Source organism: Bufo gargarizans, unplaced genomic scaffold (assembly GCF_014858855.1).
Source record: "Bufo gargarizans isolate SCDJY-AF-19 unplaced genomic scaffold, ASM1485885v1 original_scaffold_1554_pilon, whole genome shotgun sequence".
In the NCBI taxonomy this organism is placed as follows: Eukaryota; Metazoa; Chordata; class Amphibia; order Anura; family Bufonidae; genus Bufo; species Bufo gargarizans.
In genome coordinates this window covers 341,578-367,876 of record NW_025334412.1, presented here as the reverse complement: position 1 = coordinate 367,876, position 26,299 = coordinate 341,578, and the positions used below count along the sequence as shown (strand labels likewise).

At 43.7% G+C, this 26,299-nt stretch overlaps 1 protein-coding gene across 1 annotated transcript; it reads left to right on the top strand.

Moving 5' to 3' along the window:
• The first annotated feature begins 2,211 nt into the window (after positions 1-2,211).
• SHISA2 (shisa family member 2) lies at positions 2,212-26,299 on the top strand. The gene is made up of 2 exons (XM_044274187.1): positions 2,212-3,018; positions 20,840-26,299. The coding sequence occupies exons 1-2, from the start codon at positions 2,706-2,708 to the stop codon at positions 21,394-21,396; spliced, it is 870 nt and encodes a 289-aa protein (XP_044130122.1). The 5' UTR covers positions 2,212-2,705; the 3' UTR covers positions 21,397-26,299.

Sequence of the window (26,299 nt, the reverse complement as noted above, 5' to 3'; positions counted from 1 at the left end):
AAAATACGGAATGCACACGGACGTCATCTGTATTTTTTGCGGATCCGTTTTTTGTGGACCGCAAAATACTGAAAAAGCCATACGGTCGTGTGCAATAGGCCTAATAAATGTGGCACACAGTATAAAGCAGGGTTGATTTAACCCAGAATTCAGGGCCTTTAGTAAACGGTGCCCGTGTCTTACCACTACATATGAGCGATCGGTCATCTTTCCAGTATCAGTACATTCAGATCCTAAACATTTAGTCATTGGGTGAAAACTTTATTAATTAATGACTTTCCTCCATTAATCCTACTATAAATCCTGACAATGTCCCGCAGTGGACGCGGGTGACCGGCACTTTACAGCAGTCCTGCTCTGGATCTGTCACTTGCACACTTGTGTCATGGAGAGCACCCCCCCCAGGACTGATGAAAGAAGAGGATCATTTGTAGATTTGGCACCAAACAGTCCGTGTTTTCTGCAGAGCTCCTCAGTCGCAGGGGACAAAACATTACGTCCCTCGTGACAGATCCTCATTACATGCTGCAAGTGTAGTGACAATGACGGGGGACGCCGAGAATCCCATCAGTCCCTCTGGACCTGGCGATGACACAGCAGCGTAGCAGTTTTACCTGGGGTGTTCCTATAATCCGGCCACGGTAGAAGTCCCTGGATGGCCCATTTCCTAGGCTCTGTTCACACTAGCACCATTGCGTCTGATTATTACGGAAATTGTGTTGGTGTGCCGAATCCGTCAGACGGCGTCCAACAGGCCTCTACCGGGTTAGGCCTCTTTCAACATACGTTTAGGGAAACTCACACAATTTTGCAAGAAAGTTCGGTCAGTTTTGTCTGCGATTGCGTTTAGTTGTTCAGTTTTTTCTGCGCAGGTGAAATGCGTTTTGATGCGTTTTTCACGAGCGTGAAAAAAACCTGAAATTTTACAATCAACATCTCCTATCAACCATCAGTGAGAAAAGCATCGCACCCGGACTACATCCAGGTTACATCCGGATACGATGCGTTTTTCACTGAAGCCCCATTCACTTCTATGAAGCCAGGGCTGCGTGAAAAACGCTGAATATAGAACATGCTGCGTTTCACACGTGAATGTGCATGATGATGCGTGAAATAAAACGCTCATGTGCACACATCCATATGAATGGGTCAGGATTCAGTGCGGGCGCTATGCGTTCACGTCATGCATCGCACGCACGCGGAAAACTCGCTCGTGTGAAAGGGGCCTTATAGTCAGTTGTACCTTTTTCTGGGAAAAGTGAGTGACAACCAATTTGTCTGTCATTACCGCTCCCACAGGGGGCAGATTACCAGGATATGTGACAGGAGATCACCGCCGGACTGCACAGAGTCTGGGAAAGCTGGATGACAAGGCTCGACCAGCCATGGGGGGCTCCGCTCTGCTTCTTAGGGTCCATTCACACGGATCCGCAAAACACGGACACCGGCAATGTGCGTTTTACATTTTGCGGACCACACATCGCCGGCACTCTCATAGAAAATGCGGACAATAGGACATGTTCTATTTTTTTGCGGAACTTAAGTTCGGATCCGCAAATGCGGATGCGGGCAGCACATTCCGGCTCCATTGAAAATGAATGGGTCCGCACCTGTTCTGCAAAATTGCGGACGTGTGAATGGACCCTTATAGGGCTCATGCACACGAACGTATTTTCTTTCCGTGTCCGTTCCGGGTTTTTTTGTGGACCGTATGCGGAACCATTCACTTCAATGGGTCCGCAAAAAAAACTGAAGTTACTCCGTGTGCATTCCGTTTCCGTATTTCCGCAAAAAAAATAGAACATGTCCTATTATTGTCTGCATCACGGACAAGGATAGGACTCTTCTATCAGGGGCCAGATGTTTCGTTCTGCAAAATACGGATATTTTATTAGTAGTAGTATTGAGCAGTATATTATATTATTTATATTTATCATATTACAGTATTTGTAGTATCTAGTATATTATTAGTATGATATATTGTTTATATTTGTTAGGATTATTATCCCCATTATATTGTATATTTATCGGGAATATCATTAGTATATTAGTATTATATATTGTGTATATTTATTAGGAATATTATTACTAGTATTCTACAGATTTCTACGGTGCAGGATATTGTATATTATTACTAGTATTCTACAGATTTCTACGGTGCGGTATATTGTATATTACTGATATTCCTGTAAGACTTTGCTGCTGTTCTTGTAAAGTTCAGCCGGAGTTCCCACTGGTTTTCCAGCCTCTGCAGCTGCTGGAGAACTACAAAGCCCAGCAGCCAGCCTCGGCAGCAGATGCGGGTGAGGAGGGGCAGGAGGAGGAGGCGGAGGCTGCAGGAGGCTGCTCTCCCCCGCACTCCGCTGTCACCTCCGCGCCGTCCACATCTCCGGCTCTCTCCTCTACGCGCCATGTGAATGGACTGCGGCGTTTTGTGGGCAGGATGCTGGCAGGGACGCGGGCTCCTCTCCGGGCAGGACTGCAGGGCGCCCACTTCTCCTGCTTCATGGTAGGGCAGGGAGGATACGGTTGTCAGGTAAGCTGGGCACCCGCTGCCAGCCTGTGAGCCCCGGGCACGGGACAGTTCTGGAGAACTTCTTGTCTGCAGGATTACCGCGACCTTCTCGCTTTGTGTGAACCCCGGGCTAGACCTCCACTAGAAGAAGAGGCGATTTCTCCGGGACTTCACACTAGTTGTGCCCATCATGTGGGCTGAGGCTTCCCCCCTGGCACTGCTGACAGGCGCCTCCTTCCTGCTGGCCGTGCTGGCAGCTGCCCGGGGGAGCGGGGAGTACTGCCACGGCTGGACGGACACGCAGGACGTGTGGCGGGACGGCTTCCAGTGCCCGGAGAGGTTCGACGGCGACGACTCCACCATCTGCTGCGGGACCTGCGTACTGCGCTACTGCTGCAGCAGCGCCGAGGCCAGGCTGGACCAGGGCTTGTGTAATAACGACCGGCAGCAGGGGGCGCCAGAGCACGGCAGAACCGACAAGGACAGCCCGGACTCGGCAGCAGGTAAGCAAGTGGGTGGCATGTGCACGGAGGGGGCACCTGATGCCAGGCACTGATCCTAGCTGACCCACCACAGGCTTTACCTCATAGCAACAGCATAGTCAGTAGCGCTGTAGTCACAGTCCAGGTCTACAGTGGGGCTGAGCACAGAGGAAGCCGGTTATAACAGTGGATATCTGTCTGACTATCCGTCTATCTATCTTCTATCTATCTGTGTCTATATCTATCTATCTTCTATCTATCTGTGTCTATATCTATCTATCTTCTATCTATCTGTGTCTATATCTATCTATCTTCTATCTATCTGTGTCTATATCTATCTATCTTCTATCTATCTGTGTCTATATCTATCTATCTTCTATCTATCTGTGTCTATATCTATCTTGTATCTATCTTATATCTATCTGTCTTCTATCTATCTGTGTCTATATCTATCTTGTATCTATCTTATATCTATCTGTCTTCTATCTATCTGTGTCTATATCTATCTATCTTCTATCTATCTGTGTCTATATCTATCTTGTATCTATCTTATATCTATCTGTCTTCTATCTATCTGTGTCTATATCTATCTATCTTCTATCTATCTGTGTCTATATCTATCTTGTATCTATCTTATATCTATCTATCTTCTATCTATCTGTGTCTATATCTATCTATCTTCTATCTATCTGTGTCTATATCTATCTTGTATCTATCTTCTATCTATCTATCTTCTATCTATCTATCTTCTATCTATCTCATATTTCTCTATCTAGCTCAGATTTACAGCATGTCTCGAACTAGTATGAGAAATATGATATATATATATATTGGTTGGAGAAGGTCTCTGCCCCCATGGTCTGCACCTATATAAAAGTTTTTGGAAGAAGAGTTGCAGTAACAAGAGTAACAGATATTAAATATAAAGTCTATGTATCTACCAGGTATAAGACCCCATAGTGATCGGGGGTCCTCCTCTGGTCTAGAGTTCTTTTACTCGGTCATGAGTAAGGATCTGAATTTGCTGATCTGAAACGCGTAGACCTGATGTACATGTCTGGATTTTAGCACGTTTTACATTGAAGCATTTATATGGTTGATTGGAAGCTGGATCTCCTCTTTCACTTAGAGTTCTTTTCTGGTCCATCAGACCGATCTTACAGATGATGAACTTGTTCTAGATTGGCCGTTTACACCCACGGGTATTTTCTTGGCACAGAACCAACAATCCTCATCTTCCTTATCTGCTATGGTCCTCCTAAAATAAAACCTTTTGTATTCCCTATAATATAGTCAGTTGTCTGGCAGATGAGACATGAATTAGCCATTTACACCCCAGTGTAGGCTGATAATGGTCTGATTGGACGGAAATTGGTCAGATATCTGCTTGTGTACAGGCAGCTTCATACTAAGCCGACAGTGAGGAAATCAGATTGCTGGAAGGAAGTCTACACAAGGGAGAACTTGGTTGGATGCTATCTATCTATTTATCTATCTATTTATCTATCTATTATCTATCTATTATCTATCTATCTATCTATCTATCTATCTATCATCTGTCTATCTATCTATCTATCATCTGTCTATCTATCTATCTATCTATCTATCTATCTATCTATCTATCTATCTATCATCTGTCTATCTATCATATATATATATATATATATCTTCTATCTATCTAATGTATATCTATCTATCCATCTATTTTCCTATGTATTCTATCTATCTATCTATATCTATCGCATATCAATCTATCTATATATCTATCTTTCCATATATTCTACTTTTATTTCTTGAGCCTTTGTGAAGTCAGTAATGACATTTAGCAGCCACGACTGACGGCGCCGTCGTTATCTGGACATTTATTCACTTGTATTACCAGGTTTTTGTTTTTTGAGTTGTGATATTTTGCCGCTGAAGTGACCGGCCCGGAGGGCATGGCTTCATGAGTTGGACTTGTTTCATTGATAGGATACAGATTAAAACCAGATGTAAAATAAGGGTCTGTTCATGATGACGGGACGCCTATGGGCAGACTAGTGGCACTTTCCGTGGCAGGAGACGGGTGCGACCCATTCCGGTGCCCCTACCTTGACTCTGTAGATTCTGCTCTCATTCCTGGTAAAATGTGTGAATATTAGGAGCGCTAAGAGTCGGCTCAGCGCTCAGAATGTGTTTCAAAGGTGTTAGTGTATTCATGTATTATACATGAGAGTGGTAGAAAACTGGCAGATCTTTCCACTTCTTAATACAGAAAGCATTTCTCTGGGGTATTCCAAGATCAATACATGAGCTGTGCAGCGACTGAGGCTGGAAGGAGGTTTGGGGACTGAGATTTGATGAAAATGTTTTCTGGGTATTGAAGGAAGGTAGAGCAGCAGCTGCGGTGCCGCTGGATGTGACTTGGACGGCGTTGCACATGGTGTTTCTGAGCTGTTCGCTGGGAGAAAGGTGTCAGGAGCATGTTGTTTTGGAGTGGAAGTCCTCGGCCCAGGACACACCAGTGGGGAGCCTGCTCCGACTTTTCATATAGACACTACTTTCTCCACTAACTTTTGAGAACATGTTTTCTGATCCATATGCCCTATTTTCGACATCATAAAGGAGGGTTCCCAGCTCGAAAACCCTTTCTAGAAGACAGAAAGCTCAACTGATAAGTAAGAACCTACAGACCCTCTCAGCAGGCTTGGCCCAGCCATGTATTAGATGGTCACTCATTTAGTTTTTTTCACAGATCGCGTGAAAACCCCTTGTCAAAATTACACCCCTTAATTGGGTTGTCTCATATAGATTAACCCGGTCCATATGACCTGCTAAGGCATATGGAAGTCGTGGAGGAGATCCCATCCTTGAGACCCTCTCTGTAGGTCAGAAATGCCAAAAATATTCACTTCGCCCAATCCTTCGAGATCCGAGTTGGGAGCTTCCCATACACATTAGACTGTGGACCGAACCCGCCATTCTTATCGGGTTCCGCTGACAAAACACGAATGTGTATGGGGGCCTTAAGAGAAACTTCTGTTGAGGTGGACCTGGCTTGTCCATGTATTCCATGATCAGTCACTCGTTAAAATGGCTACAATTAATGACTGAACAAAGTACCTCCCCAGCAGTTCATCAGGTTATAGGGACTCAGATCCCACTACTTTTAGAGCAGGGTTAGCTTTACAAGGCTAACCCTTTAACAAATTGATATATTATAGTTGGGACAGATGCGTTGAATGACAGGGGTGTGGTGCTCTATGGAACTCCCACAGATTTCCAGGCCGAGGTGACTACTCATGCCTAACCATCTCTTTGCCAAAAACATACATCAGGGACTTCTGGTTCAAGATATTTTCTGGATTTTACCTCTTGAACCCCATAAATATGATTTAGGACTTTTTATGTGTCTAATTGGCAAGTCAGAGGATCTAGTGATAATGCGTCATAGAATAACAGATGTCGTTATGTTGAGGTAAGCCTGGGTGTGAAGATATATGCAAATCTGGAACAGAAATGTTTTTTCTATGACAGAAATGAAGGATCCTCTCAACGATTGCAGCTCCAGTCACTAAATCACAATGTGATGGGCAGAATGATCTGTAGGTCCAAGCAAAATATCCGTATCTGACTCCGTGGAACCAGAGCTCAGGTTTGGTAGAATCGTCGTATCACTATGGAGTGCAAATACTGACAATCAATAACACAGGTCATAAGGGACGCGGATGATTCCTCAATATTTGAACTTTTTCCTTCAGACAAAGCCTTGGGTAACAGAAATTAGAGATAATTAGGAGATCCTAGTGAAGTCTCCTCTAGGTGGAAGTTCAGACACTGGAATGGTGAAGTGAACTGCAGCCCTACCATTCACATGCACTTACAAATAGTGCAAAATGTGCTGTTTGGCCTAGATTTTTGGGTTGTCTTCTATTGATGTCTATGGCTACTAGACATGGTTCTTAAAGGGGTTGTATCACAAAAAAAAACTTTACATTTTTTTTTAAACCAGCACCTGGATCTGAATACTTTTGTAATTGCATGTAATAAAAAATTTAGCATAGCCACTGAGTTATTCAATAAAATGTATCTGTATAGCGCCACCTGCTGTTTGTTCTTCTCCATATTTTTTGTCCGTCTCGCTGAGCTGGTCGAATGCGCTCAGTTAAAATCTTTAACTGCCACCAGCCGTACGCCCCTGAGCTGCTAGGCTGAAGAAAATCTAGCAGAACATTTGGAGCAGTGAATAGGGAGATCTCTGGATCCATGTGAGGTACAGGGCTGGTTCTAGCTTTGTTAGAAAGATATTGTCATGTGCTATATGATGTCTGATTTTCTTTTTTTTACATCAGTCATGGCATAACCCCTTTAAATGTGGTTCTTAAGAGCCCTTCACACAAGCCGTTAAAGGAAACAAAATGGTCATTCCCAATAATTGCCTTCTTGTCAGAGTAGGTGAGAGCTTAATATATATATATATATATATATGCAGCAATCACCTCTCTTGTATGGGGACCAACAATCACTCCTGCGATCAGTTGTCCCCATAGAGAACACAGCACAATCTGTAGCATATCAAAGATGCTTTCACCTGATGAATGAGCATTTACTCGTTCATTCTTTGATCAATGACACCTTTCCCGAGTGCAATTATTGGGAACAAGCGTTCCTAGCCTGCGCTTCCCAAAAATTGCGATTATAAAGCGGTAATACTTTCTATCCTTTTATGATCAACTCCTGATTTTGGCTTCAAAAACGGCATCAGAGGCAGCAGCCTTAGGTACATGCACACGTTCAGGATTCATGTGCGGCGAATCAGCACTGAAATCCGCAGGTGTTCGCAGGCAAATCTGTGCGGTCAATCCGCATCAATAGGGTACTTTCACACTTGCGTCAGAGGATTCCGGCAGGCAGTTCCTTCGCCGGAACTGCCTGCCATATCCGGCAATCTGGACGCAAACGGATGCATTTGTGAGACGCATCCGAATGCGGATCCGTCTCACAAATGCATTGCAGTACCGGATCTGTCTTTCTGGTTGTCATCCGGAAAAACGGATCCGGTATTTTTTTTTTCCAACAGATTTAATGGTCTGCACATGCGCGGACGGAAAAAAACGGATCCGTTTTGCCGGAACACTTGGGGCCGGATCTGGCATTAATGCATTTAAATAGCATTCCCGCAGGTGTTCAAAACATAAGAGGGACTGAACTGAAGACATCCTGAGCGGATTGCTCTCCATTCAGAATGCATTAGGATAAAACTGATCAGTTCTTTTCCAGTATTGAGCCCCCAGGACGGAACTCAGCGCCAGAAAAGAAAAACGCTAGTGTGAAAGTACCCTTACCAGAGATGGTCCAGTGCAGTATTCCATAGAGACTACTGCACCAACTACCACTGTATGACCTCTAATCAGCCGGGCCCCAAGGAGCAAATGCCCCCAAGGCACGAGCAGTGTGTATCTTCTGGAAAATCCACCCTTGATGTAATTGTGAGAGATGACTCACATGACCGTGCTCGATCAGGGAAACATGGCCCATGTATTGGCCGCATCTCCATGACCGACCGCAGCTCCTCTGACCCAAACTGACTGCATTACAGTGATTTATGTCAGTTCTTATCTGATTGTGGCTCTGTTGTACTGTGCTCACATCATCATTTGAGTACAGTACAATAGAGCAGTGATCAGATAGGAACTGACTGTATCATAAAGCGCTAGATCAGGGGATCAGCGATCAGTCTTGGAGATGTGGCCCTTAGGAAGCCAGAGTGTACAGAGGAACTAAATATGTGATGCAACTTTCATTATGTGACCTGAATGATGTGCCCCATTGAACATGACCCCATAGCGGCATGCATTCTCACTGGATCCGTCTTACCCACCAACAGTCTGTGCATCGCTTGTTTTTTGCTTTAGTTTTTTTTTGTATTTTTTACCATCTGTAATGAGCAGGGGACACAACCTCTTCACAAGGGCAATAGTAACACCCAGTTCTCAATTTATTCCTACATTACCAGGAGGAGTAACTGAGGAATGGTCCAAGACAAAGTTGTAAGAATTGATATTTCATTGACTATGAGTATTTTCTAAAATAGACATGTCGAGAGAACAGGTCTTGTTTAAAGGGGATCCCCAAGATTTTGTAAAATTGAGCAGGAAGAAGTGTTGAAAAAAAAACCTGACTCAACTTTAAAATCTCCCGCTAATCCTGTGCTCTTACTACAGTCCTTTGCTCTCCGATCCCTACACGTTCATTGTACTGCAGCCGATCACTGGCCTTGGCGGTCACGTAGTGTATGAACGGCATATGACTGCTGAGGCCATTGGTTGGTGCAGCGTTCATGGGAACGATCAACGGCTCTCTGCCTAATTTTACAATATCTCGGAGTACCCCTTTAAGTGAACTATTTCCTCAATATTCTAGGGTGGTATACTCTTCCTATACTTCAGAGATAAGTTTAGGACATTAAAGGCCAACTACTCCCCACAAGTTGTCTATGGATCTTAGGACTTGGTAGCGGCTCCTGTGTGCTGCCTGACCCCCTTCCCCCTTCCTTAGTCTTATATTCTACAAATGCCTGTTAGAAAAACCAACACTTCAAACTGGAGAATTTAAGGAATGTGTTTGATGAATTGCAGGGATTATGACAGTATTACCCGGGCACACCAATTATCATACTAGCAGCAATTTGAACACATTTTCTTTCTCCTAACCTCCAAGGTGATGAAGGGCTTGTAGATGCGGAGGAGCGAGAGGATTATAATGAGGACGGCCTTTTCGAGCTGGCCCCCTTTCGCTGACTTTCCTAAATTACGTCTCCAATTAGGTCATTGACATAATATCTGTGGCCACTAATCAGCAATTACCACTACACAACATGGTAATTATTGTCTTAATTGCCCTTTATTGTGCTTGGAGGAGCAGATACGGGCCCCTCCTGAAGGACATCAGTGCACAGCAATGCAGCAAGTCATAGGGTCATGGACAGTGGCGTAACTATAAATGACTGGGCGCAAATTTTTGAATGGTGCCACCCCCAGGAACTTCTTTGCAACCCCCCCCCCCTTTTTCCGTGCAACTCCCACGCCAGTGGCTAGTCAAAATTGCTCTCTCAAACGAGGCCCAACAGCCACTGTCTGTCCGTTTTCTACAGTGTCTCTGTATATTATGTAATTTTATAATACTGTTGGGGGGCCCCTCACAATAAAATCTTTTAGTCCTCCTCCTGGGTTGGCCCCTTCTGAGTTTGGGCCCCAAAGCAGCTGCTTCCCCTGCTTTCCCTATAGCTACGCCCCTGGTCATGGATGTTTGTGGGTTATATACTTTGATACTTTGGAGAGAGTTCAGAGAAGAGCTACTAAACTGGTACATGGATTGCAGGATAAAACTTACCAGGAAAGATTAAAGGACCTTAACATGTATAGCTTGGAAGAAAGACGAGACAGAGGGGATATGATAGAAACGTTTAAATACATAAAGGGAATCAACAAGGTAAAAGAGGAAAGAATATTTAAAAGAAGAAAAACTGCTACAAGAGGACATAGTTTAAAATTAGCGGGGCAAAGGTTTAAAAGTAATATCAGGAAGTATTACTTTACTGAGAGAGTAGTGGATGCATGGAATAGCCTTCCTGCAGAAGTGGTAGCTGCAAATACAGTGGAGGAGTTCAAGCATGCATGGGATAGGCATAAGGCCATCCTTCCTATAAGATAGGGCCAGGGGCTATCCATAGTATTCAGTATATTGGGCAGACTAGATGGGCCAAATGGTTCTTATCTGCCGACACATTCTATGTGTGTATATATATATTTATATAAGGAAAGGTTCATCAGCAAAATGTCACCAAGGGTCCTCCCTCCATCATGTAGTTGGCTCATTTTGATGAGTAATTTTGAAGTCTACGGCTATATTCACACAGCGGAATTTGACTATGTCAAAATCCGCCCTTGATTCCACGCTATGAACCCCCTGGTTTCTGCCGCGGTTTTGGCCCCATCACGGCAACGCAGACTACCATTGAAAATGAAAATCTGCGCTGAAATCCATGGAACATATCTGCCGTGTGAACATAGCCTAACTCTGCTACAGAATACCTATGGGGCAGGTTTATAAAGTTACTAGCAGAAGGACCCGGCTTCGCAGGTATATTTCATCTATTTCATTTCATGTTTGTGTGTGTCGTTAAAAGATATTGACAGTATCCACTATAACAGTGACATCTACAATACCCCGCCCCTTTAACAGTGACCTCCACAGCGGCCTGCCCCCTTAACAGTAACATCCACAGCGCCCTCCCCTTTTTCAGTGACCTCCACAGCGACTGCCCCTTTATTAATGACTTCCACAGTACCCCGCCTCGTTAACAGTGATTTTCACAATAACGCGCCTCCTTAACAGTGACCTCCACAGAGCTCCGTTCGCTTAAAATGTGACCTCCACAACACGCCGCCCCCTTAACAGTGACCTCTACAGCAACCCACCCCATAACACTGACATCTATAGCGGACCGTCCCCTTAACTGTGACCTCCACTGTTCCCTGCCCCCTTAACAGAGACCTCCACAGCGCCCGCCCCTTTAACAATGACCTGCACAGCATCTGTGCTGTCTGAGCATGAGCTGCAGGGAGAAAGTAACCCTCCCTTCCACCCCTGCAGCTGACAGAAGTTGATTTTTACCTTCTATTTTCAATCCCCCGTCGGCTGCGGAGTGGGAGGGGGTGTGGCCTAACCCGGTCGGGGCGTAGCTTAGCAGAACCTTTGAGGGTGGCCTGAATGGCCCTACCTGCCCCCTAACTGTGACCTGCACAGCACTCTTCTCCCTTAACAGTGTCATCCACAGCGCCCTGCCCCTTTAAAGCTGACCTACAGCAGTGAAGAATAATGGCTGGGTTGCTATGGAAACTTGGTGTAAAACTGTGTGTATGTGGAGACTAAGGGCCTGCGAGCTTCTATTGGCTGATAAAGGTCATGTGACCAGGCTTCAATTGGCTAATGCATTTTTTGGGAATATCTCAGGAACGGTATGTGCTAGAGAGCTGGGACCCAGTCTAAAACCTTCCCGGACACCTGATGTACCTGTGTGCCAAATATCGTGATTGTAAATGTGACGGTGCGGATTCATTTAGCGGACATACACACATACGCACATACACTCAGCTTTATATATTATATTTAAAAGAAAAACTCCCTTTTTGCCCACAGCAACCAATCACAGCACAGCTTTCAGTTCTAATAGTGCTCTTGGAAAATTAAAGCTGTGCTGTGATTGGTTGCTATGGGCAACAGAACCAGTTCTCTTTTAAACAGCTTCATAAATCTGCAACTTTATTTGTATTTATGTATTTGTAGTCCGTGTTCTTTGACGCAGATTTAGGAAAACCGTTGCAACTTTTTTTATGCCATAAAATTATTATGGTGAACCTATAATTTGCAGAGAGAAAAGGGCAAGGTTTAAGTTGTAGATGACAGGGTGAATCATGACCCGACAGATTTACTGTATTTTCATATAGTCCCAAATTGGCAGTGGCTGTTCCTAATTTTCATACAGTACCTGCCAATTTGGGCTTTTAGAGGCCAAAAATGGGCATGGCCTATGCACGGTTTAGGGGCCGGGTCTATTTGTCCATAATTTACCAAATTTACAGCAAAAACTGAAGTAAATCATAGCTCATATCTACAGCACCTGTGAGATTTGGTTTTCTAGCAGAAGATCTGTCAGAAAAGCACCAAATTAATCGAGAGGCCTCTTAATAAATTCAGTGCATTTCGTGGCGAAACCCGCTGAAAACGGCAGGTTTGTCCGATAGTCTAATGGGTATGGGGAGCTCCCGACTATCCCACAACAGATGATGTTGGGGAAAAGAAGGATCGGGTGAAATGAATATTTTCTCCCGATCCCTTTTGTTCTCCCCGGTTTAAAGGCGCGGCCTGAAGTGTCTGACAGCGGCTTTCTCCCCTCTCCCCATTGAACACACATGCACATTCAGTGGAGCTGAAAGTGTAGTGTATGGAGGAGCTGTTTGTTGAACGATTGTTTGGCCGACAGCTATTGAATGTGTATGGCCGCTCGAAAGGTGTCCATACACATTAGAAGTTGGTTGATGGTTGAACATCAGTTGAACAAAGAATCATCTGGTGAACATTTGTTTTGCAGACACGGCCATACACATTTTTACTCCATATTAGCCAATTATGAGTTTTTCAAACTGCCCGTACAAATTCAATTAGCAGGCATTGAACAAAAGATCTTCCTGGGAACATTCTTTCAAAGAAACATCTTTTGTCCACAAAGAATCTTTCTTGCATGTGACCTTTGGATGGCATATGACATTGTATAGCACAGTGGCATAAGCTGGGTCTTTTCATACAGGGCATACGCCAGTAGATTCCTCCGGTGAGTATGCTGAACATAGCCCCTGAACAAAGCAGGTTATCAAATTATAGGAACAGGCCAACAGTCCCACTGCCTTCACCATCTAGGGACTTTTACTTCCTCCAGTCCTTCCTAGAAACTTCTAACAACAAGACACCAGAGTTGAAAAAGTTTTAGGTGTATTGCAAACAGTATAAAAGAGGTGTTAAATTTTATTGGCCAGTGGGCTCCACCAAACTTGATCTCCCCCTGTGCTGAAGTGGAGCTTGGGGGGAAGTAGAAAGTTTGGAGAATACGATCAGTCAAGTCCTACTCTCAGGCAAACCTGGCTTTTGCCCAATGTAAGGTCGGCGATTTATATCTGGTGCAAAGATTGAATATCGTTTCAAAATCCAAAACGTTTTTTGACTAAAATCTGTGTGAGATATGTACTGACTAAGCTTGTTAGCATGAACCTTTCTGCAGAAAGTCGAGGAAACACACCTGTTTCTACCAAAGATCAGCCAAACATATGGTTGTCAGCGGAAAGAATGCTTGTCACACCTACATAGTTCAACAAGAGCTGCGAGTAGACTCCCATGTGGGACCTCCGAGCAGTCATCACCCAGCACTTTTATAGGATAAACACTTTCAGCATCTCACAATTTGTTCAGATCTTAGAATTTAAATGATGTTCAGACATGGACAAATGAATCTGCTTAGGATGAGGGACCTGGAGGAGAATAAATCCTGGGTTATTATAGCTCAGCTATTGTTTTATCACAGCATTGGATATATAACCTATGGTGATTTCTCTAATACTCCTTTGTCATACACTCTCGAAGAGCATTAATTGAAAGAGGCCACTTAGCAGCTTCAATATTGAAGTGATGATGGACTCTACACGCCTCAGTGAAAACACCATAGCTAGCATGGTTTCCTCTAGATTTTAGTATCCTCTGCCTTAAGATATTGCAGCCTCCACTGAGGAGACATCCAACGTTTTTCTTCCTGCAAGGGACCAGCAATATTTCATAGTGTTCTGGCAGACCACATCTTTAGACATGTGCCTGATCGACCAGGTTTTCAAAAAACAGAAGTAGTAATGGTAGCTCAATGTCAAAAGCATTGAATTCACCTTGGAAGTTCTCTTCTGGAGAGAAGATCCATTGAAGAATTCCAAGAAAGTTGTGGCCCAAGAATCCACATTCTACATACATCCAGTAGTCCAGAATATCTGCTTCTCCAACATGCACTTTCCTGTTGTGCCAGTTTACTATCCCTCATGTGTTATCAATATCTGTGTGGATAGGTGGCAGTCATGAAAATTAATATGTATAACCATTATGAATTGACTAGGATTAGGTCATAAGGTGTGATGTAGACTGAAATAAAAGTAGCCTTCTTGAATTCTTTCTTCGATCCTTTCTTCCTCCCTACTTTCATTTCTTCCATCCGTACTCCCTTCCTTCGTTCTTTCATCCCTGTTTAGCCTCCCAACCTGCCTCAGGAGCTTCCTTCTTTTCTCTTTCCTGCCCTCCCTTCCATCCTTTCTTTCCGTCCCTACCTTCCTTTCTTTTTTTTCCTTTCCTTCCTTCTTCCCCTTATTAACTCTGTTTTTTCTTTCTTTCACATCTTCCATTGTAAAGCACCTGAACATATATGAAGCCACAGAAATTAGGTGGAAAATAGAGAATTATGGGAATGATTTCAGCATAAGCCTGTTATTCAGTGCACATCCCAAACTGAGTATTAGAGGGATTAAAATGCACGCTGTGATATTAAATATCAATATATGGTGCCTGATTCCATATGCAGAGAGAAACAGATGTCTGGCTAATTTTCGAGGATAAATCACTCTGCTGTCAGATGGCATTAAGAGGGGAGGACATCCAGATCTTCTTAGTTGCATTGCAAGCAGTGGCCATAGTGTACAGCTGTGATCTGCAATCTACGCTTTTCAATCTGCTGTGAAACCACAACTCCCAGCATGGCAGGACAGCAACAAGATGTAGTGTACTGCTGCAGAACACTGCGTACTATTATTTTGAATGGGCCTCATAATGAGTAATCATAGCTCATCGATTATATAGCATGCATCTGTTCATCTGCTGTCTATGGCTGCCGGGCTGTAGAGAAACTGCATCTACTACTAAAAGGCAGTCAGAAAATGCTGAGTGTTGTAGTTTTTCAACAGCCACAGGTTTTGGGTCTATGATATGATCTTCTCAGTAGCTATTTACACACTTGTGCAGAAGTGGAAACATTCTCCTTTCCGTTACTTGATGCATAGTCTTTCCCGTGGCGACCAGTAAAGACAAAAATTGGTTCAATAAGTGAATTGATCCCACCAGTCTAATGCTCGGAATCCCCTAATCCTATAATTACAGCCTCTGGTTCCGCAGGCTGCATTCATTTTAGGAGCTTACCCAATTATTAGTATGAACGAGGGGATAAGATTGCTTGGCCAAGGCAAAAAACATTGATTTACTCTGTAAAGGTCCTTTTACACGGATCGATGGTCTGGCAGATGATCAGGAACAAAGCTGACAACCCTAAGCAGCGCTAGTACCTTTCTTCTGATTGGTAAAGCTGCCCATGGAGGTCATCATTTTGATCAAATATTTAGAGGATCCAATATTTTAAATAGTGCGTGACAAATGGGGTACCAGAAAAAAACAACACTCATACACACTGCTATATTACAGCTCCTAATACAGTTTTATAATACAGCACCCATAGACGCCTATAGGCTCATACCGGGTGCTTCATATAGTGCCTACAGAATACAGGCCCATAATGCGGATGCATAGGTTGTGCCACACAGGGTTCTATGTTCATGAACCCTTAAAGGTGTTTTCACATTAACAATAGGACAGGATAGATGATTTGTGATATGTAGATGGACATCTTTACCAATCAGAAGAAATGTATATTTATTCCCCCTACCTCTTTTCTATGACCTTCGGGCCCGTTGTCCAACTGTTTCTTTGGATAAAAATATATAAATTAGAAGCACTTTGTGCATATTTTTGATAAAGAATATGTATATTTTTTAATCAAAAATATGCGCAAAGAGCTTCTAATGTTCATGTAGTAAGTATAGCAGTGATGCAGTTTACATTTATCCTTGTCTTTTATGTTTGCATGTGTCTTAGTGCATAAAGCAGTGTGCTGCTACCTGTAGTCCTTATTTCTCTGTATAAGGGAGTCCTGCATAGATCCCTCGAATGTAATAAAAGGCAGTGGATCAATCTGTACTGAGCCCCAATAGTGGCCCATGGTCTCCCTTTATGAAATATTCACCAATGTGTCTTCCTTGCATAGGTTCCTCACCAAAACGTTGCAGTAAGGAGATGTTTCCATCTGGATAATGTCCAGGATTTAGAACGGACAGCACCCATACTAAACACTGACCCATTAAACTGAATGGGGGTAGTCACCTGGGCAAGCTTCCACACGGACCAGAGAGTGTCATGGCATGTTCTGTCTTTGTCCCATTTTCCCCACTGACTCATTCAAGTGTAGGAGTTTGCGGGTAAAAATGGACCACGCACAGATACCATCCAGGTTCAGTCCATTAAAAAATGTGTCCGTGTTTCCATCTGGATAAGTTTCTCTGACACTGGCCTAAGGCCTCATGCACACGACAGTTTTTTTTCACGGCCCGCAAAAACGGGGTCCGTGGGTCCGTGATCCGTGACCGTTTTTTCGTCCTTGATTTTTGGAGGATCCACGGACATGAAAAAAAAGTCGTTTTGGTGTCCGCCTGGCCGTGCGGAGCCAAACGGATCCGTCCTGAATTACAATGCAAGTCAATGGGGACGGATCCGTTTGATGTTGACACAATATGGTGCCATTTCAAACGGATCCGTCCCCATTGACTTTCAATGTAAAGTCTGGAGTTCTTTTATACCATCGGATTGGAGTTTTCTCCAATCCGATGGTATATTTTAACTTGAAGCGTCCCCATCACCATGGGAACGCCTCTATTTTAGAATATACTGTCGGATATGAGCTACTTCGTGAACCTCAGATCCGACAGTATATTCTAACACAGAGGCGTTCCCATGGTGATGGGGACGCTTCAGGTTAGAATACACTACAAACTTTGTACAAGACTGCCCCCTGCTGCCTGGCAGCACCCGATCTCTTACAGGGGGATATGATAGCACAATTAACCCCTTCAGGTGCGGCACCTAAAGGGGTTAATTGTACTATCATATTCCCCTGTAAGAGATCAGGGCTGCCAGGCAGCAGGGGGCAGCCCCCCCCCTCCCCAGTTTGAATATCGTTGGTGGCACAGTGTGCGCCCACCATCGCCCCCCCCTCCCTCTATTGTAATAAATCGTTGGTGGCACAGTGTGCACCCACCATTGCCCCCCCCTCCCTCCCTCTATTGTAATAAATCGTTGGTGGCACAGTGTGCGCCCACCATCGCCCCCCCCTCCCTCCCTCTATTGTATTAAATCGTTGGTGGCACAGTGTGCCAACCACCATCGCCCCCCCCCTCCCTCTATAGCAGTAACATTGGTGGCAGTGTGCGGTCTCCCAATCCCCCCCCCCCCCCACCCATCATTGGTGGCAGCGGAGTTCCGATCGGAGTCCCAGTTTAATCGCTGGGGCTCCGATCGGTAACCATGGCAACCAGGACGCTACTGCAGCCCTGGTTGCCATGGTTACTTAGCAATAGTACAATAGTAGAAGACTCATGGTTACCTGCTTGCTGCTGCGATGTCTGTGTCCGGCCGGGAGCTCCACCTACTGGTAAGTGAAAGGTCTGTGCGGCGCATTGCTAAAGAACTGTCACTTACCAGTAGGAGGAGCTCCCGGCCGTTCACAGACATCGCAGCAGCAAGCAGGTAAGTATGAATCTTCTACTGTTGTACTATTGCTAAGTAACCATGGCAACCAGGGCTGCAGTAGCTTCCTGGTTGCCATGGTTACCGATCGGAGCCCCAGCGATTAAACTGGGACTCCGATCGGAACTCCGCTGCCACCAATGATGGGGGGGGGGGAATGGGAGACCGCACACTGCCACCAATGTTACTGCTATAGAGGGAGGGGGGGGGGCGATGGTGGTTGGCACACTGTGCCACCAACGATTTAATACAATAGAGGGAGGGGGGGGGGGCGATGGTGGTTGGCACACTGTGCCACCAACGATTTAATACAATAGAGAGAGGGAGGGGGGGCGATGGTGGGGGCACACTGTGCCACCAACGATTTATTACAATAGAGGGAGGGAGGGGGGGCGATGGTGGGCGCACACTGTGCCACCAACGATATTCAAACTGGGGAGGGGGGGGGTCTGCCCCCTGCTGCCTGGCAGCCCTGATCTCTTACAGGGGAATATGATAGTACAATTAACCCCTTTCGGTGCCGCACCTGAAGGGGTTAATTGTGCTATCATATCCCCCTGTAAGAGATCGGGTGCTGCCAGGCAGCAGGGGGCAGTCGATCTGCCAGGCAGCAGGGGGCAGTCTTGTACAAAGTTTGCAGTGTATTCTAACTAGAAGCGTCCCCATCACCATGGGAACGCTTCTGTGTTAGAATATACTGTCGGAAATGAGTTTTCACGAAGTGAAAACTTAGATCAGAAAAAGCTTTTATGCAGACGGATCTTCGGATCCGTCTGTATGAAAGCAACCTACGGCCACGGATCACGGACACGGATGCCAATCTTGTGTGCATCCGTGTTCTTTCACGGACCCATTGACTTGAATGGGTCCGTGAACCGTTGTCCGTCAAAAAAATAGGACAGGTCATATTTTTTTGACGGACAGGATACACGGATCACGGCCTCGGCTGCAAAACGGTGCATTTTCCGATTTTTCCACGGACCCATTGAAAGTCAATGGGTCCGCAAAAAAAAACGGAAAACGGCACAACGGCCACGGATGCACACAACGGTCGTGTGCATGAGGCCTAAGAGACAGAGAAAGCCATGGGTTAATCCCCACCAGGACTCCTTGTCTCTCCTCTTTCCTTCATTAGCTGCAGTAGACATTCTCCATACCCTAATGGATGGGACAAATGATACCAGAGATGTAATTTGAGGTCCCTAGGCCTAAAAGCAAAATTTGTAACAGTGCCTCCCCCCCACCATGTGTCATTTATAAAACGGGTGTCCATAGAGCCGCCTCAGGAACAAGGGCCTGGGTGTGACTGTTATCTCTGCAACCCTATTGATGATGACTGACATGTTGAGATATGGCATTACAGTCAGCAGTTAGTTCATTATTTATATGTTTCATTAGATGTCTCCTGCCATAGTGCGACCATGCATACACAGATTATATTCACTTACATGATATGTGACACGTCCAGTGCTTGGATATGTTGAGAAGAGCAGTGTTCCTTGCCTGAAGATAGAGTAATGGAATGATACAGTAGTTTGGTTGTTGGGTTAGGTTACCTCCAAGTAAGAGAGGTGCTCAGAGTCCCCATAACCAGACACCAGGTACAGAACGATCTGCCTAGGACAGGTTTATTGACGGGCCTAAGCATGATACCGCCATCTATTTCTAGACTATGTTGTCAAGTACCTAATTAATATTTGAGAATTCTGGTATGTGATACAATGTGTGTTGGGCAAATTACTTGAAGTGTGATTGGTGGTAGTCCAACTGTTGGGACACCCACAACCCCATGAGTCATGTGCCCTGTGTTTAGTGGAGAAGTTGCCACCCATGTTCCACCACTCTCGATTTAAGTGTAGGAAAAAGACTTTGTGGAAACAGCCGAACTAGCTTGGGTTTGATAGAAAACCCAGAGGTGGCCCCCACCGACCATGTTTTATGGTATCTTAAAACATGTATTACTATTTAAATCAAGTTTTTATGTTAAATGTATTTTTAAGAAAAATTCTAAAATCTTGGGGTTTTCACTTTAACTACAGATCCTTATGTTCTGTAGAGATCTCTTCCCAGCAGTTCTCATTATCATCACGGGCAGAATTACATTGAGAGATAACTAGGGATGAGCGAACTTCAAGAGGATTCCTGAATAACGGAAACCAGACGTTCGGTTATGCATTCCATAATGGAATTGCGTTATGGTCCATGGTAACGCAATCCATAACGCAATTCAGCATATACCCGAACTTCAAAAATTGAAGTTCGCTCATCCCTAGAGATAACAATTGTATATAAGTAAGACAGAAAGCACACAATAGGGATGGACACAGTTCACCTCCTCCCCATCCCTGCACAATGACCTCTGCACAGGTCACAAAGCATACCGACAACACTCTCCCAATTCAATGAAGATCTTCATTCTGAAGGTTTCTATGTCCACATGGCATTTGTAAAGTATATCTCTGTATGTATACTGTTAACAGTCCAAGATGACTGCCCCCATAATCATGAACAGAAAATAGAATACAAAAAATCTACTTCTAATTAGTAAGAGAACTGTAATTAATAGATTCCCTTTAATGGGAAACGCCTCTAATGACCTACCAGAGCTTAGTTTCTCCATTCTAAACCTGCTGTTCTGTTTTTCTTCCAGTTCCCATCTATGTGCCATTCCTGATTGTTGGATCAGTGTTTGTTGCGTTTATCATCTTGGGGTCCTTGGTTGCCATTTGCTGCTGTCGCTGCCTGAGACCGAAGCAGGAACCCCAGCAGAGCAGAGCTCCGGGAAGCAATCGCCTTATGGAAACTATCCCTATGATATCCAGCGCCAGCACCTCACGTGGCTCTTCCTCTCGGCAGTCCAGCACAGCCACCAGCTCCAGCTCAAGTGCCAACTCAGGGGCAAGGGCTCAACCAACGAGATCACAAACCAACTGCTGTCTGCCCGAAGGTGCCATGAATAACGTGTACGTAAACATGCCCACCAATTACTCAGTGTTAAACTGTCAGCAGGCGACCCAAATGGTCCCGCACCAAGGACAATATCTTCACCCTCAGTTTATGGGATATGCCGTACCTCATCATGACTCTGTCCCCATGACCCCAGTGCCAACTTTTTTAGATGGACACCAAGTTGGATACAGACAAATGCAATCGCCGTACCCTCACAGTAACCCTGAACAGATGTTGTACCCGGCAGTTACTGTTTAAGGCGAGCCATAGGCGGCAGAATCTGCGCGGAAATGGACTCTATGGGACACATGGCATTTTACAGGGAAACTTTATTGTAAAATGCATGATGGTGACAAAAGTTCTTTTTTTTTTTTTTAACAATTGTGCATATGCTTTTTATTTTATTGTTGAGGGGAAGGGGATACGTATTACTTTAAATTGCCTGAGCCAATAACCTGCTCTCTGCAGAACTATGCTGCGCCATTTCAGCAGGGAGCAGGTTTTGTATATTCTGGTATAGCAGGTATAGGGATAATTTTTTTTTCCATTCATTTGAAGTGTATAAAATAAGGTGAAAATAACATTTTTTATATTTAATACAAAAAAAGACAATCATTCAGACAATCAAAACATGAAGACAGTGTAATTACTCATGTCAGGCCTGAATAAAAGTGGTATAAATGTAATGATTCTTATCATTAAGGGTTAAAAAAGAAAATGAATCGGAAACAAGCCATGACAGAAGTTTCAGTAGACAGATGCGTTATTTGGTTCAAGGCCGGAGCTACTTGACGACTCGCCTCAATAATCTTCAAGAGACCAAAAATTGCTGTGTAGTAATGTAGCCTCACAAGTGAATGGAGGGGGGAGGGGGGGGGGGGCAACGCAACTTACCGATTGCTGCAACTGTGACCCCAGAATCCCAAACTGCTGGATTTTCTATAATTCTAAGATCATGTTCATGGCAGTTTGCAAGTCATACAGTGATCCCATTCATTTATGAGGCTACACAAGGCCAAAGTTGTGTAGCCTCAGCCAAAAGAGAATCTCCAACATTGTGATACTTCCACGGGTGTAGCTATAGGGTGGTGCAGAGGTAGCAGTCACACCCGGGTCCTGGTGCCCAAGGCCCCTTTACCACATAAGAAGGCACCACTATTATAAAGGGCACATGGTAGGTTGGGGACCAAGTCTTGGATTTTGCATTGGGACCCAAGAAATTCTGTTTATTCTTCTGAACACCTCATTATTGATGGAGTATGTCCAACCATAATGCAAAATCTCCTTGTTCCACCACAGAATTAGGGTTCAGACCTCCATCAAATGTCCAACATGCTGTATGAAGTTTCCTTTACCTGGGGGCAATATTCAGTTAGCTGTCCTTGCTCAGTATCTCTATACCTTGGCCATGGTAGAGTGTCTTTATTTCTCCACCCTTCCCGGCTTTTCGCACCAGGGGCACTTACACCACATGTCCCCCTACTCTAGCTATGCCATTGCATTATTGAAATAGACATGGAGGTCTGGATCTCTAGACCCTGGATTTTGCCCATGGAGGGAAGGTGGGGTTTAGGGTTGAGTATATCCCAGAGGCACAGCAGAGCATACTCAATTTCTGAGTAAAAAATTACCCACTATGACAGTTTCTCTATTACGTGCACCAGTTACCTACAGTAGAAGAGGCCATCTTGTTATATGCTAATATTATTAAGAATTTCACATAGCATCCAGAGATGTCATTTTTTTCACAATTACCCAGAAGGGATTTTCCTCCACATAATTGTATGTTAGGATTCCATAATTTTGTGCTGGATCTGCCCAGGAATTAACGATATAACCGAATCAAATTAAAAACAAACCAGGAACTATAAGAGCTCTGCATAGATTGAATTCATGGCCTTATTAACATATATAGGTTGCTTTGTGATATGTGGTTTATATCATCATCCAGGATTGGTACAGACTTAAAGGCTATGTACATCTTTGGGGACAATTTGTTTTATTGTTGCGTTCTAGTCATTTGGGGCTAAAAATCATTTTTTCAATTGGTCTTTATTAAAAATATTAAGCTCTGTCACAAAGAGTTAAAATAGCTGTGTGGCTGGCACTTTCACTTTGTGCCGGTCATCTAATAACCATTATCTTAAAATTACTAAGAGATCATAAACACTTATTTAAGCCACATTCTTATCAGTAGCATAAGGATTGAGCTTTGATGAGTGTTTATAATGTCAGAGATAAGGAGCCCGTAAGCTCCCTCCTTGACGGAGCATAAAGAAAATTCAGATCCTGCTAGTAGAGCATCTCAGCTCTGTACAGAGAAAAGGACTCCATATTTTTAATAAAGACCAATTGAAAAAATGATTTTTAGATCATAATAAGTACAATGCACTAATAAAATTACCCCTAAAGGTGTACATAGACTTTAAATCTGCTGATCTTATAGGGCCCGTGCCCATGTGCGTATGCAAACTCTGCACAAGGGTCAGGCATTTAGTGCCAAGGGTGGGATTGGATTGAAAGCTTTGGAAACAGCTTTCCTCCTCTCATCCTGTCCTTGGCCCTAAATATATGGATGTTGCATGGAATCGTAATAAGGTCGTTAGTGCTAATGTGGATTTGTACTTTACACAGAAATGTTTTCCTTCAGCAGCTGTAAGAGCCAAATTCTTCTGGCGACTTCTTCCTCTTCTCTGATCCACCCTGATGAAGGACATGTTGTATCCAAAACATTGCTAATCCTGAATTCAATATGTATGCATTACTACACATTGGATTGCGGTCTATCTCTTTTTAGACTTTTTGGCTGTTTGTCTTCATCATTTCAGGAGGAATATGCCAGTGAAAATTTAGTACAAGATATAGTCCTTCTGTAGCTGTCAGCCCAGGCAGATAAAACTCCTTATATAGATAGAGAACGCGTCATCGGTTTACTGCTGCTGTAAGTCAAGTGAGGCTATTTACTGTGCTTAAAGTCCACAAAAGGGAGGAAGTAAAAGAGCCAGGGCAGGAAGTAGAATACACGGAGCAACTTCAAAAATGATATCCAGAAAAACTATCCACCATTTTTTTTGTAAAAAAAATTAATAAATTTTAAATACATAGAATATTCACACATAGGTTTCTAATATATGATGAAAAAATTTACGGAAGTGCATGTTTTAAAACACTAAAAACCATAAATGAAAATAGCTGCAGATAATAACATTGATGTTGCCCCCAAATTCCTGCTGTCATATTGGTTCTTTTCATAAATGATTCCTGCGCAGAAATATTTGTATTGGTCATACATTTCACAAACACCCACTGAATTTTACTGTGGTTGGTCACATTGAGTCCAATCTTTGGAAGAACCACTAGCGGTCCAGAGTAGACAAAGTACTGTAAACTTCGTGGGGAGAATTTATCATGAGGGAAATTTTGGGCATTATTTGGGTCAAATTTATCAATTGTCACATGATATTTGATAAATGTGCTGCATCTTTATGTCTACCACTTCTGTCTTGAGATGTTTACGATGCCTTGTTACTAAGATTGTGACAATTTTTGCAACTTTTTGAAAATCTGGAGTGAAACTAATCAGCTAGCTAACCATGCCAACTTTCCCACGCACTTTTCAAAACTGGAGTGACAGGTGTAAATTGCAAAATGTAAACGGTTTTGCACAAATAAGTCAAAAAAGTCTCAATGCCCTCTTTTGAGACTTTTTTGAAGCCAGACTTCTGGAGTGCAGTTCGTGATATCTTCTCCCCCAAGAGCACATTAGACCACTACTGGAGCCAGTGTGATTTTTCTAGTAAGCAGGCAAAAATAAATTCCATGGACATCAACTGAAAACCCCAAAAACTTTGAAGCCAGCAGCAACTTTCTAAGTACATTGGCAATTTGGTGCCTGTAATTTTCCAGCACTGTAGAGGTTGGGAAACTATTAGAATAATAGAGGCTGTTTGGTGTACAAGAGTTCAGTTATAGGGAGTCATCTCTCCTAATTTTAGAAGTATCTCAATAGATTACATTGGAACCCCCCTCACTTTTTCCTTCGTCAATGAAAACTATGCAGGTGTCTCAGAACCACTCTACTTGTAATGTGCAGCTTGTAGTCCACCAACAGGACATGACTTTGCATTTCTTCTACCTGCTTACCCACAATATGTACCAATCAGGGGGCCTTATAATGCAAAAGCTCATCCCTGAACACTTCCCATTTTGGCTATGCTGAATAAAGAGGAATGGCAGAAGTGGCAAGATATTCCATTGTCCCTTGATTTGTGAGATTGTGGGGACATATCCCCATTTTCACCCCTCCGGCCACCCTTACATGAACATCTTAGCTCTCCTTTGCCCTGCTCTGGATCTGGCTTTTTTGTTTATATTATTACACTGCTGGCAGAGGCTTCCGCCCAGCAGTGTTCCCAGTGACGTCACCAGCTCTGATGGGCGGGCTTTAGCACTGCCCTAGCCATTTTACAGGCTAGGGCAGCACTGAAGCCCGCCCATTAGTGCCGGTGACGTCACCGGGCCTCCTCCTAGCAGTCCTTATGAGGAGCTCGGTACGTCACCGGATCTCCAAAAAATGCCTTTGCCCTGCGCAAAGGAGATCAGTTCATGCTGCCTGGGTGAAAATAGGGATATTTAAGTGGGTACAATAATAAGATGTTATTATTAGGGCATCTGTGTTAAGTTTCCTGTCCCTTTAAAGCAATATAAGGCGTGTATTTCCCTGCAGTGATTTTTTTGGGGTACATACTATAAATGTGCCAAATTGCTCATAAACATCTTAACCATGCTAGGGCATCACCAGCATTTCCTATTCAATTCAAATAGAATAAAAAAAATACTTTTAGTAGCCCATTTTATAGACCTCCTAGAAAAAAAGCAACCATTGCACAAACCTCGGTCAGGGGTCAATCATTTGTATATTATAGACTGTAAAAAATAAAATTAAGTTAAATTTCTAAAAGGCTAAAAAAATATTTTCCATTTGTTGGGGTTGAAAGAGATGAAATACAAATTGCGATATGTGGTGTTTTGCACAATTTCTATGTGTAACGTGTAACAGTGTAAAAGAAATATTCATGTTTGCCATCATTTTTTTGGAAAAGGGCACTTAGAGTGTTTCTTAAAGTGAAGTCAATAAATGTTTTATGGTGTGATATGTGAA